Source organism: Amborella trichopoda, chromosome 5, assembly GCF_054954075.1.
Source record: "Amborella trichopoda isolate Santa Cruz 75 chromosome 5, AtrichopodaSantaCruz75HAP2 v2.0, whole genome shotgun sequence".
NCBI classification, from domain to species: Eukaryota; Viridiplantae; Streptophyta; class Magnoliopsida; order Amborellales; family Amborellaceae; genus Amborella; species Amborella trichopoda.
The window spans coordinates 44,096,972-44,111,330 of NC_142340.1; the positions used below are offsets into that span (position 1 = coordinate 44,096,972).

The following is a 14,359-nucleotide window of genomic DNA, read 5'->3' on the forward strand; positions in this document are numbered from 1 at the left end:
AAGATGAACTCATATTTTATCAAGACTATACATCTTGAAGTCAAGATGATCAACTGGAAGAAGTTTTAGCATGAAAACAATCTCTTAATAATAATTTTTTTTGAGATGCGTCTTAATTTGATCGTTTAGAAAGTCCTGGCACTTCTATAAAAGGGCCACAATTTAAGTTTTGCATATAAATCACTGCCCTTTCCAAGAGTAAATACTAGTCTTTAAAATGCAAGTTTTGATCCAAATCATTAGGATGAGAATAAGTTGGGACTGAATCGGTAATGGAATGGTATAATCCGACCATGGTCCCCAACTTATAATTTTCTTTTTTTTTTCTTTTTTATTAAAGTAAATATAAAAAAAGGCAAGCCCACCAAGATTTCTCGTTTTTTTTTCATCTGATATTTTTTTACATACCCCTTAAATTCCCACCCCATAAACCCTAATTTTATGTTGTTTTTAATATTTTATATTTTTATTATATCATAGACTGACAAAAATATATGGGCGAACAATGCTCCTCACTAATCCCGGTTTTAAAACACCAGTAAATACAGATCTAGAGTTCTTGGTAAAAAAAAAATACAGATCTAGAGTGAAAAAATAGAGACCCGTCATAAATGTGGGCTCTTTTCTTACGTTTAGTTACCATGCATAAAGAATATAAATATTTGGCGAAAAGTAAACAAATAAAGGGACAAAAGCCATAAGAGAGAGAAAGGAGGTAACCTCATATATATATATGTTCATATATTAAACGATGACGAGAGAATCGAACAATTTTTTATGTACATATACAGCTCCTTCCGAGGACACACATGGGGGCCTTAACAGCTCGAATAAATAGGAGAGAGAGAGAGAGAGAGAGAGAGAGAGAGGAGAGAGCCTTAATAGCTCGAATAAATAGGAGAGAGAGAGAGAGAGAGAGAGGAGAGAGCCTTAACAGCTCGAATAAATAGGAGAGAGAAAGAAGAGAGTTATACGAAGCCAACCCAATCACGCGTGATCGATCGCTCAGAGGACAGAATCTAGTGTGCGATCACCTCGTGGAGAGAGAGACCTAGAGAGAGAGAGCATGACCATGATACGACCCACTTTGGGAAGTAACCGTGTGGCTTCGAGGAGAGAGAGCGGCTCATTGGGCGTGAGAAAGCACCACCCACGATCGAGAAACACCTGTGTCGTACATGTGGAGAGAGAGAGAGAGAGCAGTACCCTGGATTAATTTAGTGAGAGAAAGATTCGCACTCTCTCAAACCCAAACATGTCCCCACCACAAAAAAAAACAAACCCATTTCCTACTAAAAACAAAAGAAAACAAAAAACAACAAAACTCTACGCCCCAATCCCTTCGCCCAAAAAACCGAAAAAAAACACTAACCTCATAAGCCTCTCTCTCTTCCCTATCACTCATGGTTAGCTCTATGACCACAACCACTCACAAATGAGAGCCAAGCTTCTCTAGTGTCTCGAACCCACTACCCATTAGGCTTAAGTAAGGCTCGGTCCGGTGAGCAAAGCTCTCGAACCCACTCATGCCCAACGTTCTCGCGAACCCACTCTCGGTCTAACCGACTTTCGGTCAATCTCAGTGATCTACCGAACCCACTTTCCCAATCGATCTCTGAACCCACCCACTCTCTCACTCGATCTCGGTAAACCTACCTAACCCACTTTTGGTCAGTCTCAATTAATCCATGGAACCCACTTGAACTCACTCCTGCTCGAACCCAGTCAATCCATCGAACAATTCTACCGTGGTGGTTCAACACCAACGTACCCAACTTGGGCACCGAGCTCAATCCACCACCATTCATAATCCACCCCTTGAACCCGAGCTAGCCCACTTGCGCATCAAGCTCAGGCAACGGTTCGAACCCAGCGCACCCAGCACTAGGCTCGCCTCCAGCTTGCAACTCCTTGAACATAGCCATGACCTGTATCATAGTGGGCCTCCTCCATGGCCTGTCATCCAAACAAGCACAGGCAATCTTCAAATGTTGCAAAAGCTCAACCTCGAGCTCTTGTGGGCTCGCACCCTGTACCGATCCAGCTTCTAGAAGCTCCTTATCGAAGACCTCAGACACATGACCAGCCCGCGCTTGCTGCCGAACCCACCCCACCAAATTGTTGTCGCCGAAGTCTGCTGAATCGGTGGGCCGCCGGCCAGTGAGAAGCTCGAGTAGGATGACACCATAACTGTAGACGTCTCCTCGAGCACTGCAGCGAAAGCTTTGGTAGTACTCCGGGGGCACATAACCGGGCGTTCCTGCAAGTGTGCTTACACTCAAGTGGGTCTCCATGGCACTCACCAGACGCGCCATCCCAAAGTCTGAGACCCGCGCCTCGAGCCCTTCATCAAGGAGGACATTGCTCGATTTCATGTCCCTGAGTTAAAACAAGGTTTAGATAGTGCAAGGTGTTAGTGTGAACAATGGGGCGCTACCGTTATATCATTACTCACTTTGCTCGGTGTTTATTTGGATCGTGGTAGTAAAAAGAGAAGCCGAAACAAAAAACGGTGTTTACACTGCTATAACGGCCAAGGAGTTGTAGCAGACTGTGTTTGCATTTATTAGAAAAGGTGTTTTATGCCAATGCAATAGCTAAACAGTCTTTATGTTATATTTTGGCCTCTATAGTGATTTATGAAAGTTAACTAGGTTTAGAAAATGATGTCATTTAACACCTAACGGGTCATGCGTGTCCGTGTTACAAAGGCTGCTTATAAAGTTTCGGTCTTGATGTTATATGCTAACTGTTAAATTCCTCAGTATTCATGGAAAAAATGGTGTGATACGTTGACAAATAACGGAAGATCAAGAAGAGCCCTATGCCATTACAAGATTAAGGGGAGCATTACAGTTGAATCGTCCAATATAACGTTTATTAAGAACGTGGTAGAGAGTAAGATTTCAAAAAGGAGGAAGTGGTTCAAAAAACGGTTGCTTCGCCATTAGAACAATAGCGTTATGCCATTATAACGGCGACGAACGTTTTCTCAAAGTATCGCCTGTTGGGTTCAAGGCCATAGCTCACCTGCAAAACGCTTTGAGAGAGAGAGAGAGAGAGAGAGAGAGAGTCACCTGTGTATGATGTGAGGGATACAACTGTGGTGCAAGAATGCGAGCCCGCGAGCTGCACCGACTGCGATCTTGCGCCGAGCCGGCCAGTCGAGCTTTGGCGCACCGTTCTTTCGATGGTGCAAGACATCCTCTAAGCTCCCATGTTTCATATACTCATAAACTAACAACCTCTCTTCTCCAACCTTACAATACCCCAACAATGGCACCAAATTCCTATGCTTAATCTTCCCTATGGTCTCCATCTCAGCTGTAAACTCTCTATCTCCTTGACCACTAACATGTATCAGTTTCTTTATAGCAGCCACCGATCCATCTCTCAATTGCGCCTTATAAACATCGCCAAATCCACCTGATCCAATAAGGCTATCACCATGAAATCCATTTGTTGCCTCCAATAAATCAGCAAAAGTTAATTTCCGCAATGGCTTCTCGAAAGCTGCTAAATTTATACTGAGAGCTTCTCGTCCACCGCTGAACTTCCATCCCGACCCACCAACCATTGTTGTTCCATCTGTGTTGCCATTTCCGGCCAGAGAGTCGATGTAAACGTTGGAGCTCTGTTTCTTTCTCCGTTTTTGGCTTTCAATTGCCACAATTATGAGACCAAAGATACAAAACAGTGAGAAGAGCAAACCCATGGCAACGCTTCCTGCTAAAGAAGCTTGCCTTCTATGCGACCCCTGTGGTCTCACAGACCCATTCAAGCCACTCGAGTCAGAGTCACAAGAAGGCAATGGAAACCCACAAAGTCCTGAATTGTTCTCATATCGAAAAGCTGGAAATGTAGCCAATTGACCCAATTCAGGTATCGATCCAGTGAGGTTATTATTCGACAAATCGATATCAGATAAACCAGATAACGCCGAGAAAGAAGGTGGTATAGGCCCACTAAGCTCATTATGAGAAAGATCCAGAATACCCACATTCTTCAATCTCCCTAAATTGGCCGGTATCTGACCAGAAAATCGATTATGGCCCAAATTCAACACTGACAAATAATAAATTGACCCTATTTCAGCCGGAATCTCACCAGACAATTGGTTATACGATAAGTCGAGGAAGATCATTGAACCATTGTTCTTAAATGTGTAACTTGTTTTACCCAAATATATACGAGTGAAATTGCAAGATCGACGAGTTGGTACTCTCGCTAAATTTTCAGTTCTTATTCCAGCCATTTCTAGCAAATTTCCAGCTCCATGGCAATTAGAACTACCATCATTTCTAAGATATGCATAGGTTTTGCCTGTTACCAAACCAGCTGCTATGTTTCCTGATTGGTTTGCTATAGAACCAGGAACTAAGCCAGAGAGATTGTTGCTATTTAGATCAAGCCATATCAAGCTTTTACAGTCACCAATTTCTTGAGGGATTGGACCAGAGAGAGAGTTGTTACCAAGCTGGAGAATGGCTAGCTTGCTGAGCTTTCCAATCCATGGTGGTATGGGACCAGAGAGCCTGTTGCTAGAGAGAGAAATCCAATTGAGATTTGCGCAATTGGAAAGACCAGAGGGGAGGTTGCCGGTAAGGCCATTGTTGTCGAGAATGAGGTTAGAGAGAGAATGGAGGTTCGAGAGCTCTTGGGGTATCTCACCTTCGAGCTGGTTAAGCCACATTATTAGGTCTTGGAGCTTTTGCAGAGAGCCCAAGCTTCGGGGGATGGTGCCTTTGAGGTAGTTGAAGCTGAGATCTAGAGAGACGAGCTCTGAACAATTGCTGAGGGTTTCAGGAATGGTCCCTGATAAGAGATTGTTTTGGAGGTAGAGCTCTCTTAAAGAGAGAAGAGTTTCAGACGTTTCAGGGTTTTTGCAGAGGTTTCCAGGGATGGTGCCTGAGATTGAGTTGGAGCTGAGGTCAAGAAGTTGGAGGCTTGAGAGGTTAGAGAGAGAATCAGGCAAATAGCCACTGATGTAGTTGTAAGACAGAACCAGCTTCTTGAGGTTGGCCATGGCTGAAAGAGATTGAATGGGGAATGGACCAGAGAGACTATTGTTAGAAAGATCTATGGATTCCAGCAAAGCGCAAGAAGAGAGAGAGAGAGGGATGGGGCCTGAGATGTTGTTATAAGAGATATCAAGTTGGAGAAGGTTTGAACAAGAAGAAGATAACTGAGAAGGGATTTCACCGACCAGGCCATTACCAGAGAGATTCAGGTACTGGAGATTCCGGCCAAAATCAGCTGGAATCCCGCCTGAAAACTGGTTTACCGACAAGTTCAGGAAGGTCAGCTCCTTGTAGCCCGAAAACTTCGCCTCAATATCACCGGAAAATGAGTTCTGGGACAAATCCAGGTGCTTTAGAGTCAGGGAACCTAAAGCAGGGAGCTCGCCTGAAAAGTTGTTGGCTGAAAGGTCAAGGAACTCTAAATTTGGGCAACCGGAAACAATTGCCGACACATTTCCAGCCACTCTGTTTCCTCTGAGGTCGAGGTACTCTAGGGTTTCACAGTCACCGGAAAATAGCCATGAAAATATTCCGGCGCCAGAGATCTGGTTATAAGAGAGGTCGAGGCTCTGAAACTTAAGGCTTGACCCGCCGGAAAATGTTCCAGCCGCCGAAAAACTGAGACTGTTTCTCGAGAGGTTCAGGGCCTTGAGGTTTTCACAGGAGCTGAGAGAGGCGATTGCCGGGACCTCGCCAGAAAATCCATTTCCGGCGAGATCAAGCTCCGTGAGAGACTTCGAGCAAGAAGAAACCAGCTGTGAAGTCACAGAGCCGCTAATGTTGGCGAAGTTTAGAGAGAGAGTCTCCAGCTTCTCTAAATTCAGCAGGAATGATGCGACGTTCTTGAAATCAGTGCTTAGAGCCTGGTTACTGAGATCAATGGAGGAAACTCTCGAATCTTTGCACGCAACGCCATTAAAGTAGCAAGGGTCTTGATTTGGCCGCCAATTTTGGAGTGGATAAGGGTTTTGGACCGTACCTTTGAAGGAAAGGAGTTGCAGAGTGTCTTTAGATGAACCAGAAGAAGGTGACGGAGAAGCCACAGAAGCCTCTGGTACTGCAATGGCGGACAAGATGGCGACGATGAAGTAGAGCTCCATCATGAAGCTTGAAGGCACGAGGTGGCTCATTTTCTCTACAATCTCGCGGTTTCCACCATTGTTGAGCGGCAAAGAAATGGGTTGCAGAAAGAGCGAGGAAGAAGAACTCTAGAGAGAAAGCTAGCTCCTGAGGACAGTCTAGAGAGGGAAAGTATTGAATTAAGCTTCTAAACACTTTCAGAGAGACAGAGGAGGGCGAAGAGAGAGAGACAGTCTGAGCTCCTGAACGCGGACAGTCTAGAGAGAGAAAAGCAAGCTTTTGTGACAATCTTGGAGAGAGAAAGTGGGGCGAACAAGAAGAGAGATACTGAGCTCCTGCAACGCCAAAGAGAGCTCTTACAGAGCTAGAGAGAGAAAGTAAGGTGCATTTAGAGAGGGAGTGAGGCAGAGAGAGTGGACAGTCAAAAGACAAGAGAAAGAGTTAGAAAGGGGTATTTATAGAGAGAGAATGACAGTCTCGGTCTCAGACAGAGGAACCTAGAGAGAGAGAGAGGAGGTTCAATAGGAGTCATAGAGAGAGACAGGTAGGAGAGGTTTTAGAGAGAGAAAGAGAGGAGGGGTTTTAGAGAGAGAGAGAGAGAGAGAGAGAGGTTTTGCAATGAACAGCTGGTGGTCACATGGCATGTGAGCAGAGGTTCGGTCGTGGGTTTTGGACTCTGCCTTGTTGAGTGAGAAGGGGCGTGCTTTATGCTTTGGGAATGGGAAAACTATTATTTTGACCTATTCGACTCAAATGACTATTGTACCCCTCATCCCCATAATTTCTCGCAACTGACGAGGGGTAATTACTCGGATTCCATTTTATAAGGGAAAGATATATCACCCATATTGAACTAGTAGTTAAATTGTTAACTGAAGCTTTGGCGATACATAAGATTTATATTTAGAGAGAGAGAGATGGGTATTCACACAAGAGACAAGCAAAAATATTTTATGCTTCCGCGGGACCATTTCTTAGATTCACTTTCGACCGTACCTTAGATTCACTTTCGTAGGTAGAGGCTTACGAGATTAATATGATGCCTGCAAATTCCATGCTTCCGAAGGAGTATACTGTCTATTTAGTGTAACTTAATATAGTGATTTTAGGAATGGTGCAGTTGGCAAACAGATGCTTCTGTAGCTGTAGAGATAAGGTGCACCTTCAAATTTTATCATGGTATATATTTTTGATGTAAAATGTCTTTAAGATTATCTCAAAATCTATTTTTATATCTAATTATACATTTTTAAATTAAAAAATAGTTAAAATCAAATAAATCTATAAACATATGAAAATCTTGAAAGTGGATGGTATAGATAATATATTGTAAAAGGTACTGTTTTTTATACTTAAAATATTTTTATTTTGCATGTTCTTACACCTCGATGTTAAGATAATCAATCAAAGGGTTTTTCAACATTAAAACTATATAAACATTAAGGTTGCAACCGTATGTAAACTTTTTTCTTTAGGAATTGAGATTTTGGGATGTAAGATCGTCAACTCATAGACTGACTCCAAAAAAATTCTAAAATCACTTTATATGCACTTAACAAAAAAATAGAATCTTAAAATTATATCGAGGTTGTCTAATTTTTTTTAGTTAGATATTTAAGTGTTGGGAAGCCTAAAAATTCAAATTTTTTCAAAGTAATCATTTACTAATTCTTGAGGTGGTTTCTTAAATTTTAAAATTAAAAAAATTCTTTCAAGTAGATTTTTACAAAAAAAAAGAGAAAAAGAGCAAGTTTTATGTATGACCCCACTTCTCAGCCATTCGATCTGAATCAACTACAATGAATGTTTATGCATCACATTTCCTTAGTGCACCGAGAAAAAAAAGAAAAAAAATTTCTTATAATAATAAATGAGCAAAATGCCTTGAAAGTTTTAGGGGTAAGTAATTTTTATCACAAGAAAATTTTTTTTTTTTCTTTTTTTTATCATCATGTGTGCCTTTATCAAATGTATGCATGCTCCAAATTTTACTGTAATCAAGAGCCAACTTGTGATATTGTGAATCATGCCATCTACTCAGATCATACGGTTGAAACCAGGGTTACATATGCTATACATGTAAAGCTTTTCCAAGAGGGAAAAAAAAAAAAGCATACAGCCTTGGGCCTGAAAAAGATAATACCTTGAGATCGAACGAAGACTAATTTTCAGATTGTTTGAAACAAGTGTTTAGAAACTCAAAATCAAAATGATCGACTATTTTACTAGAAGTAATATGGCCCAAACGATAAAAATTTAAGTCTCTTTCTATCCTATCTTTCAAACAATGCACATATAAAATGAGGAGAGAGAGAGGGGTTAAAGCTATTATTTTTTAGAGAGAGAAAGGCTAAAGCAAGTAGTTTTAGAGAGAGAGAGAATACCCTTCAACTACCATAGGACAACTTTTTTCAAATTTTAGAACCACCATGATTGCTAGGGATTTCCAAGTTTGTGCAACACCATGAGAGTTAGCTGTCTTCCTTTGTTTGCATTGCACCTCTCTTTTCAACGATGAGTAGGTAGGGAGCATCAAAGCTGATTTGCTGCTTAGTGTTATGGTTAAATCTTTGAAAAAGTGATATAAAATAAAAATAAAGGTTAAACATTATTTTAAGGGACGTGGTTTGTATAAGGCCAAGGCCAGGCCGTCATATTTAGTAAGGTGTACCTTTAAATAGTATTGAAATATGTTGAAATCTTTTTGACGGGTTTAAATTTTATTTTTATTTTTAATTATAAAATTAAAAGTTTAAAAAATATTGTAAATTGAGCATATCTATTAGCATTTGAAAATCTTAAAAATTGACTGTACAGATAATGCATTACAAGATGCACTATTTACGAGACTTGAAATCTATTTTTTCTTATGTCCATACAGGTTGAGATGATCGATTTGAATAATTGTGGACCTCAATTCAACCTCTTCTAATGAAATTTGGAGGTGCATCATAATTTGATTGTTTAGGGCATCATCTTTACATAAACTTTTTCTTGTTTAAGTTTTCCTTATAAGTCCATAAAAACTATTCTTTGATCTTTATCAAAAATTAAGAATGGGGGAAGTTTGTACAAGGTGCCTACCTTATATTATATGAGTGAGGCTTGTCTTTAAAATTTGCCTGGGGATGTAGTTGACTAGTCATAATTTTTATGATAAATTGAAAATTCATGTGAAATTTTAATTATAAAATTTTAAATTCTATAAAACTAATAGGGATTAAGCATATCTATAAACACTTGAAAACCAAAAATAGCCTCAAGGAGCGTATAGCATGATCTTTTGAGGGCATATGGAAGGTCAATTCTTTCAGGAATACACTGTAAGATAAAAATTTGGTCCATATTTGATAAGATTTAAGTTCAAAACAAGAAAACAATCGAAATCTCAAAAAAATCAGTTGCCCGGGGTTTTAGACACCACAGTCTGCATCGTCAGGCCCAGAAACCCTAAAACGTCGTGTTGTGTGGATCTAACCTTTGAAGCCCGAGAAACCTGATGACTTAGAGCCATAGACACGTTTTCTAACCCCAAACACTGCAGGGTTCGGTGTCCACCGCCTTTGATCCAGTCACATCAAAATTTTGAAAAGAATCCAATAGATTGACTCCCAAACTGACTAGGAACAAACTTAAAAACCTAGAAAAGGGTTTTATTTCGACACATAATTTTAGATAGAAACCCTAGAAATTTTAGAATCCCAAGGCCTAAACCCTAGTTTACTAAACCTTAATTCTTGATAAAACCTTAGCTTCGGTCATTTAATCTTATCCCTAGAGCCTTAAGCCTTCAAAATTATATATCTTAAAAACAATGATTTTAGATCTAGGCTACAAAACACTGATACAATTTTAATATCTTTTCAACCATTCGTAATTAGAATTTTAGCCAATTTCAAAATTAGAATTCAATCAAATTCAAATAGAAAAAAAAAAAAAAAAGCTTAAATAACTTACGGTCTTGATATAGACGGCCACTTTGGGTTCGGGTATCCCGGGCCAAGTGGCCTGAGTAGATAAGTTTCCTTTCCATTTTCTTCTCTAATTTTAACTAATTGAATTGTTATAAAATTTCTTTATTTTCTATCAACAATCTAAAGGAAAATTGGTCACTACGGGTTGATTGGCCTTTAAATCATAATTTGATTGTACCCACAAAATCTCTATCGTTATTTTAATTAGCTAAATTTGTAGTGATAAGGGATTCCGCCTTGAAATCTTCTCAATTCGCTCAGTTTTACTCTTAATTAACTATGTAACATATCCTTAGACAAAAATGTTACTGCATTGCTAGATAAGGCTACAAAGTATCTAAAAATATTGAGTACGTTAAAGAAATACTCCATCTATTGGAGCACCCTAACCTAACTCATATTTCAAATAGGAAAAGTATATAATAAAACTATTTATCTTTAATACAATATGGTCATAATTATTCTTGACTATTGGATGTGAAATTAGATGGTTGCATTTATTCTATGTATCAAGCTCAAACTTGCAAAAAAAAAAAATTCGAATTTTGTGACATACTGAAACTATCATATTTCACTTCAGATGATTGTAAGTAATGGTGGCCATTTTGTATTAAAGGTAAATAGTATCATTCTATATAATCCCTTTGAAATATTATAAAACTTGATAAATGGACCCCCGGGTTGAAATTTTGGCATTTATGTTCACCGGTGGCGGCTTGGTGTACCATTTTGATGGGGGTGTTCCAATCAAATTCGATGGTGGCTCTTTCCTTTGTTCCATAGTCTAAGCTCTAAGGAATAAAAGCATATGCTCCCATGGGAGCAAATTGTACACTTGCTTCCTCAAGTCAAAACTTCTTTAGAAATATTTTGAAGAGTATAATCTACTCAACTTAGGGATCAACTTAAAAAATAATAATCCAACGATGCAAACTTTAAAAGTACCTAGAAAAAAAATTCACACATCATCCCATGTTTTAAACAATCATTTTCTTTCAATATGCTTTTCTAATGATACTCAAAATATGAAATTTAATAAATCCTCATACCCTTGGTGTTTTGTCCAAGGGAGCAAATGTACAATTTGCTCATGCAAAAACATGTTACATTCCTAATTTGAAAAGAAACAACCCAAGTGCATTCACTCACTAGCTATGTTTTTATGTTTTCATATTGCAATTCATTGGCTGGCTTCTTATATTGGCCTTAATGATTCTTTATTTGGAAAAAGTTATTTGGCTTCTTATTTTGGGTTATAACCCAAAAAAGAGAGTTTTTTTTTAAGAGAAAGGCTGAGTTTGTATGACCACTAATAACAAACAAAAACAAGAAAAAAGTTATCAACCATTTGGGTTATGTTTAGCCTCTTGTATTGGATCATGATGGTTTTTATTGTAAGATATAATTGGATTTGTTTGGCCAGTACTTGGCTTCTTATCTTGGGTCTTTTTCTTAGCATTTAAAAAGTGCTTTTTCTTAGCTCCAACAACTTGTGGATTTATGAATTCATATGAAAAGTGGCTTGGGTGAGTTTGAGTTAGACCGAGCTGTTTCTAATCTAAAAATTGAATTCATATGAAAAAAATTTGGGAATTCAAGCAATTCCTTTTTTTTTAGATGGAATTGATTAACGTTAAATGTCCTAATGACTCAAACGATTCTGAATAGGCTCGATAATTTCTAGATCACTTATTTTTACCTTTAAAACCATCAATTGGTTTTGTTTGACACTAGTTACAAATTAAGGAGGGCAAGGATATCATCACTAAGTTTGAATAGAATGGAACTAGTGCATCTAGGCCGTCCATTAAAGAGGCCTCATCTACTTGGTGCGTTGGAAAATTTTCCCCTCAAATTTTGGACCTTCAAAGGTATGCTAAGGGCACAATGGTCATATTTGAAAAATTGGCACATTTACTGATTTATAACTGGCCACGGAAGAGGAAATGAGAAATTATTAAAGGGCCCACCCTGGGCTGCGCACGTGAGAACTGAGGAGTCCACGTTGCAGGCCGCAGAGTAAAGGCATCTTGCAGGGGCAAAATGGCAATTTATAGTTCCACCAAGATAGCAGCAAATTATTAACCTTCCTCATACCACGCACATTAATTGTTTATCTACAGTAAATGAAGAAAAAGTAATTGTAGAGAGAGAGAGAGAGAGTACCTTCTAAGTTATCCTCTTAAAAGTTTCAAAAGCATGAGTTGATGTTAAAGGTAGAGAGGTATTTGATGGTTTCAGTTTCAAAAAGCGAACGAGTGACCTTGACTGTCTCTCAAGATCTTTTATCCGGATCAGCAATTCGGTTTATCCAATCGAAAATTAGAAAAAACATTTAAAAAATTTAGTGGGTCGACTCTGACTAAAGGTAGCAATGGATCCGATTGGACCCAAGACCCGACGGGTATAAATGACCTCGGATTTAGATATGGGTCCAAATTTTGGATACGAATCTAAGTCTGGGTCCAGCCAAACCCGACCCGTACACGTAGTCATAGGATATATGATCAATCATGGGTCTTTAGGTGTGTGTTAGGTTTTCATATTGTCACAATGTTGGCAACATCTATTGGTAAAAAACGAAGCTCATAGTCATAGGGTATATGATGGTTAAAAAAACCGTAAAAATTTAATAATAAGCTGATAGTCATAGGGTTGCAATGGATCCGACCAAATCCGAGACCCGACAAGTAGACTCGAGACCCAACAGATTTGGGTATGGGTCCAAATTTTGAACCCGAATACTATTTGAGTCTGGGTCTGGGTGACCTGACCTGTCGCCACCCTAGTTTTAACCGGTTCTTTGACAAAACCGATCAAATTCCTAACATTTTAAGGGATTCGAATCCGCTTGTCTAATTCCCACTCCGATCGACTAGTCTTGATCTGATATGAATTGCCGATTTCTAAAATCCTCGTTCTCTTCCATGCTAATATAGAAGAGTATATGCCTATTTTTTGTGGGTATATAGACACTAAACAATCAAATTAGAGCCTACAACAAAAATTTAACTAGAAGAGGTCGTTTTGATGCTCAAATATCCTCAAATTGATCATCTGACATAAAGATGTATAGACATGAGAAAAAATAGATTTCACGTTTTAGAAATAGTGCATTTTGTAATGCATTTTTGGACCGTGAATTTTCAAGTTTTCATGGATATGCTTGATCTAAACTATTTTTAAAGCTATAAATTTATAATTAAAAATAAAAATATATTTCATGGCTATCACAAAGATTTTCAAAATTAAAACCATCGAAACTATTTGAAGGTGGATTGTTTAGAGGGTCGACTCTATAACGACCGCATCCTCTATATATATATATATATATATATATATATATATATATATATATATATATATATATATATATATATATATATATATATATATATATATATATAAAAAAAAAATAGAGAGAGAGATGTGCCTCCCAATTGAAAATTGAAACCCATGTCACATTGCTGGTCTTGTCCTCGTAATCGTGCACATCAATTTAAAAAAAGAAAAGCAAAGAAAGTCATCACATAACAAAAACCTTGCCCAAAAGGAAAGTCATCACACCCTGACACAATGATTCTTCTCTCTCTCTCTCTAACTCTCTCTCTCTAGGTGTGCACGTGTGCTACCTTCATGCATGGACAACCACACTGTACGTGCACTGGAAATAGCCATTCAATTATTGGTAAGAGTCCATGAGGGCCCCTCCCATTTAAATGTTGAGCAACTTTGTTGCATATGGTTTTAGAGAGAGATAGTATGGTTCTAGAGAGAGAGAGAGCAATAAAGTGAGCATGAAGGATAAAAAAGAGAGGGTAGAGAGAGAGAGAGACCAGCATTAAACACTTACAAGTTAGGGTTTGTCATGGAGTGTAGGGCCCCATTGGAGCATCAAAGTACAATAGCGAGGGATTGAGCCATTGATTTCTCTTTTAAGGGCTATGTGTGAATCCAAAGCCCACAAATACGTTTGCCAAAGAGGTCCTTTAGGGAACATAAGCTTTTTGTCATGGTTAGGTAATTCATTGGCTCTGGTTGCCTTTCTCTCTCTAAAAAACTACTATGCAACTGGTTGCCTTTCTCTCTCCAAAAAATTAATAGGCAACTCACATAAACCACGCTTTAGAGATAATATAATCATCCACTCTTGGTACTTTGAGACAAAATAAATTGATTTAAATGATGAATGAGGACATATGGATTTTGGGTCATTATCTCTTCAATCTTGTAAACTAATATGTGACTCATGTGAAGAAATGAGTAGTAATGGTTGCATGCTAA

The 14,359-nt window shown here is 38.6% G+C and overlaps 1 protein-coding gene across 1 annotated transcript; it reads right to left on the reverse strand.

Moving 5' to 3' along the window:
- Window positions 1–703: 703 nt before the first annotated feature.
- BRI1 (Leucine-rich receptor-like protein kinase family protein) lies at window positions 704–6,808 on the reverse strand. Its single transcript, XM_006842150.4, has 2 exons — window positions 3,078–6,808; window positions 704–2,379 (listed from the first exon to the last, which is right to left on the reverse strand). Exons 1-2 carry the CDS (start codon window positions 6,149–6,151, stop codon window positions 1,830–1,832), a joined length of 3,624 nt encoding a protein of 1,207 aa, XP_006842213.2. The 5' UTR covers window positions 6,152–6,808; the 3' UTR covers window positions 704–1,829.
- Between the last annotated feature and the right edge of the window lie 7,551 nt (window positions 6,809–14,359).

Coding starts and splice junctions, on each gene's coding strand:
- BRI1 (XM_006842150.4), bottom strand. CDS start 6,151: ATGAGCCACCTCGTGCCTTCAAGCTTCATGATGGAGCTCTACTTCATC. Junction 2,380..3,077: donor ATCCCTCACATCATACACAG/GTGACTCTCTCT, acceptor GTTTTAACTCAG/GGACATGAAATCGAGCAATG.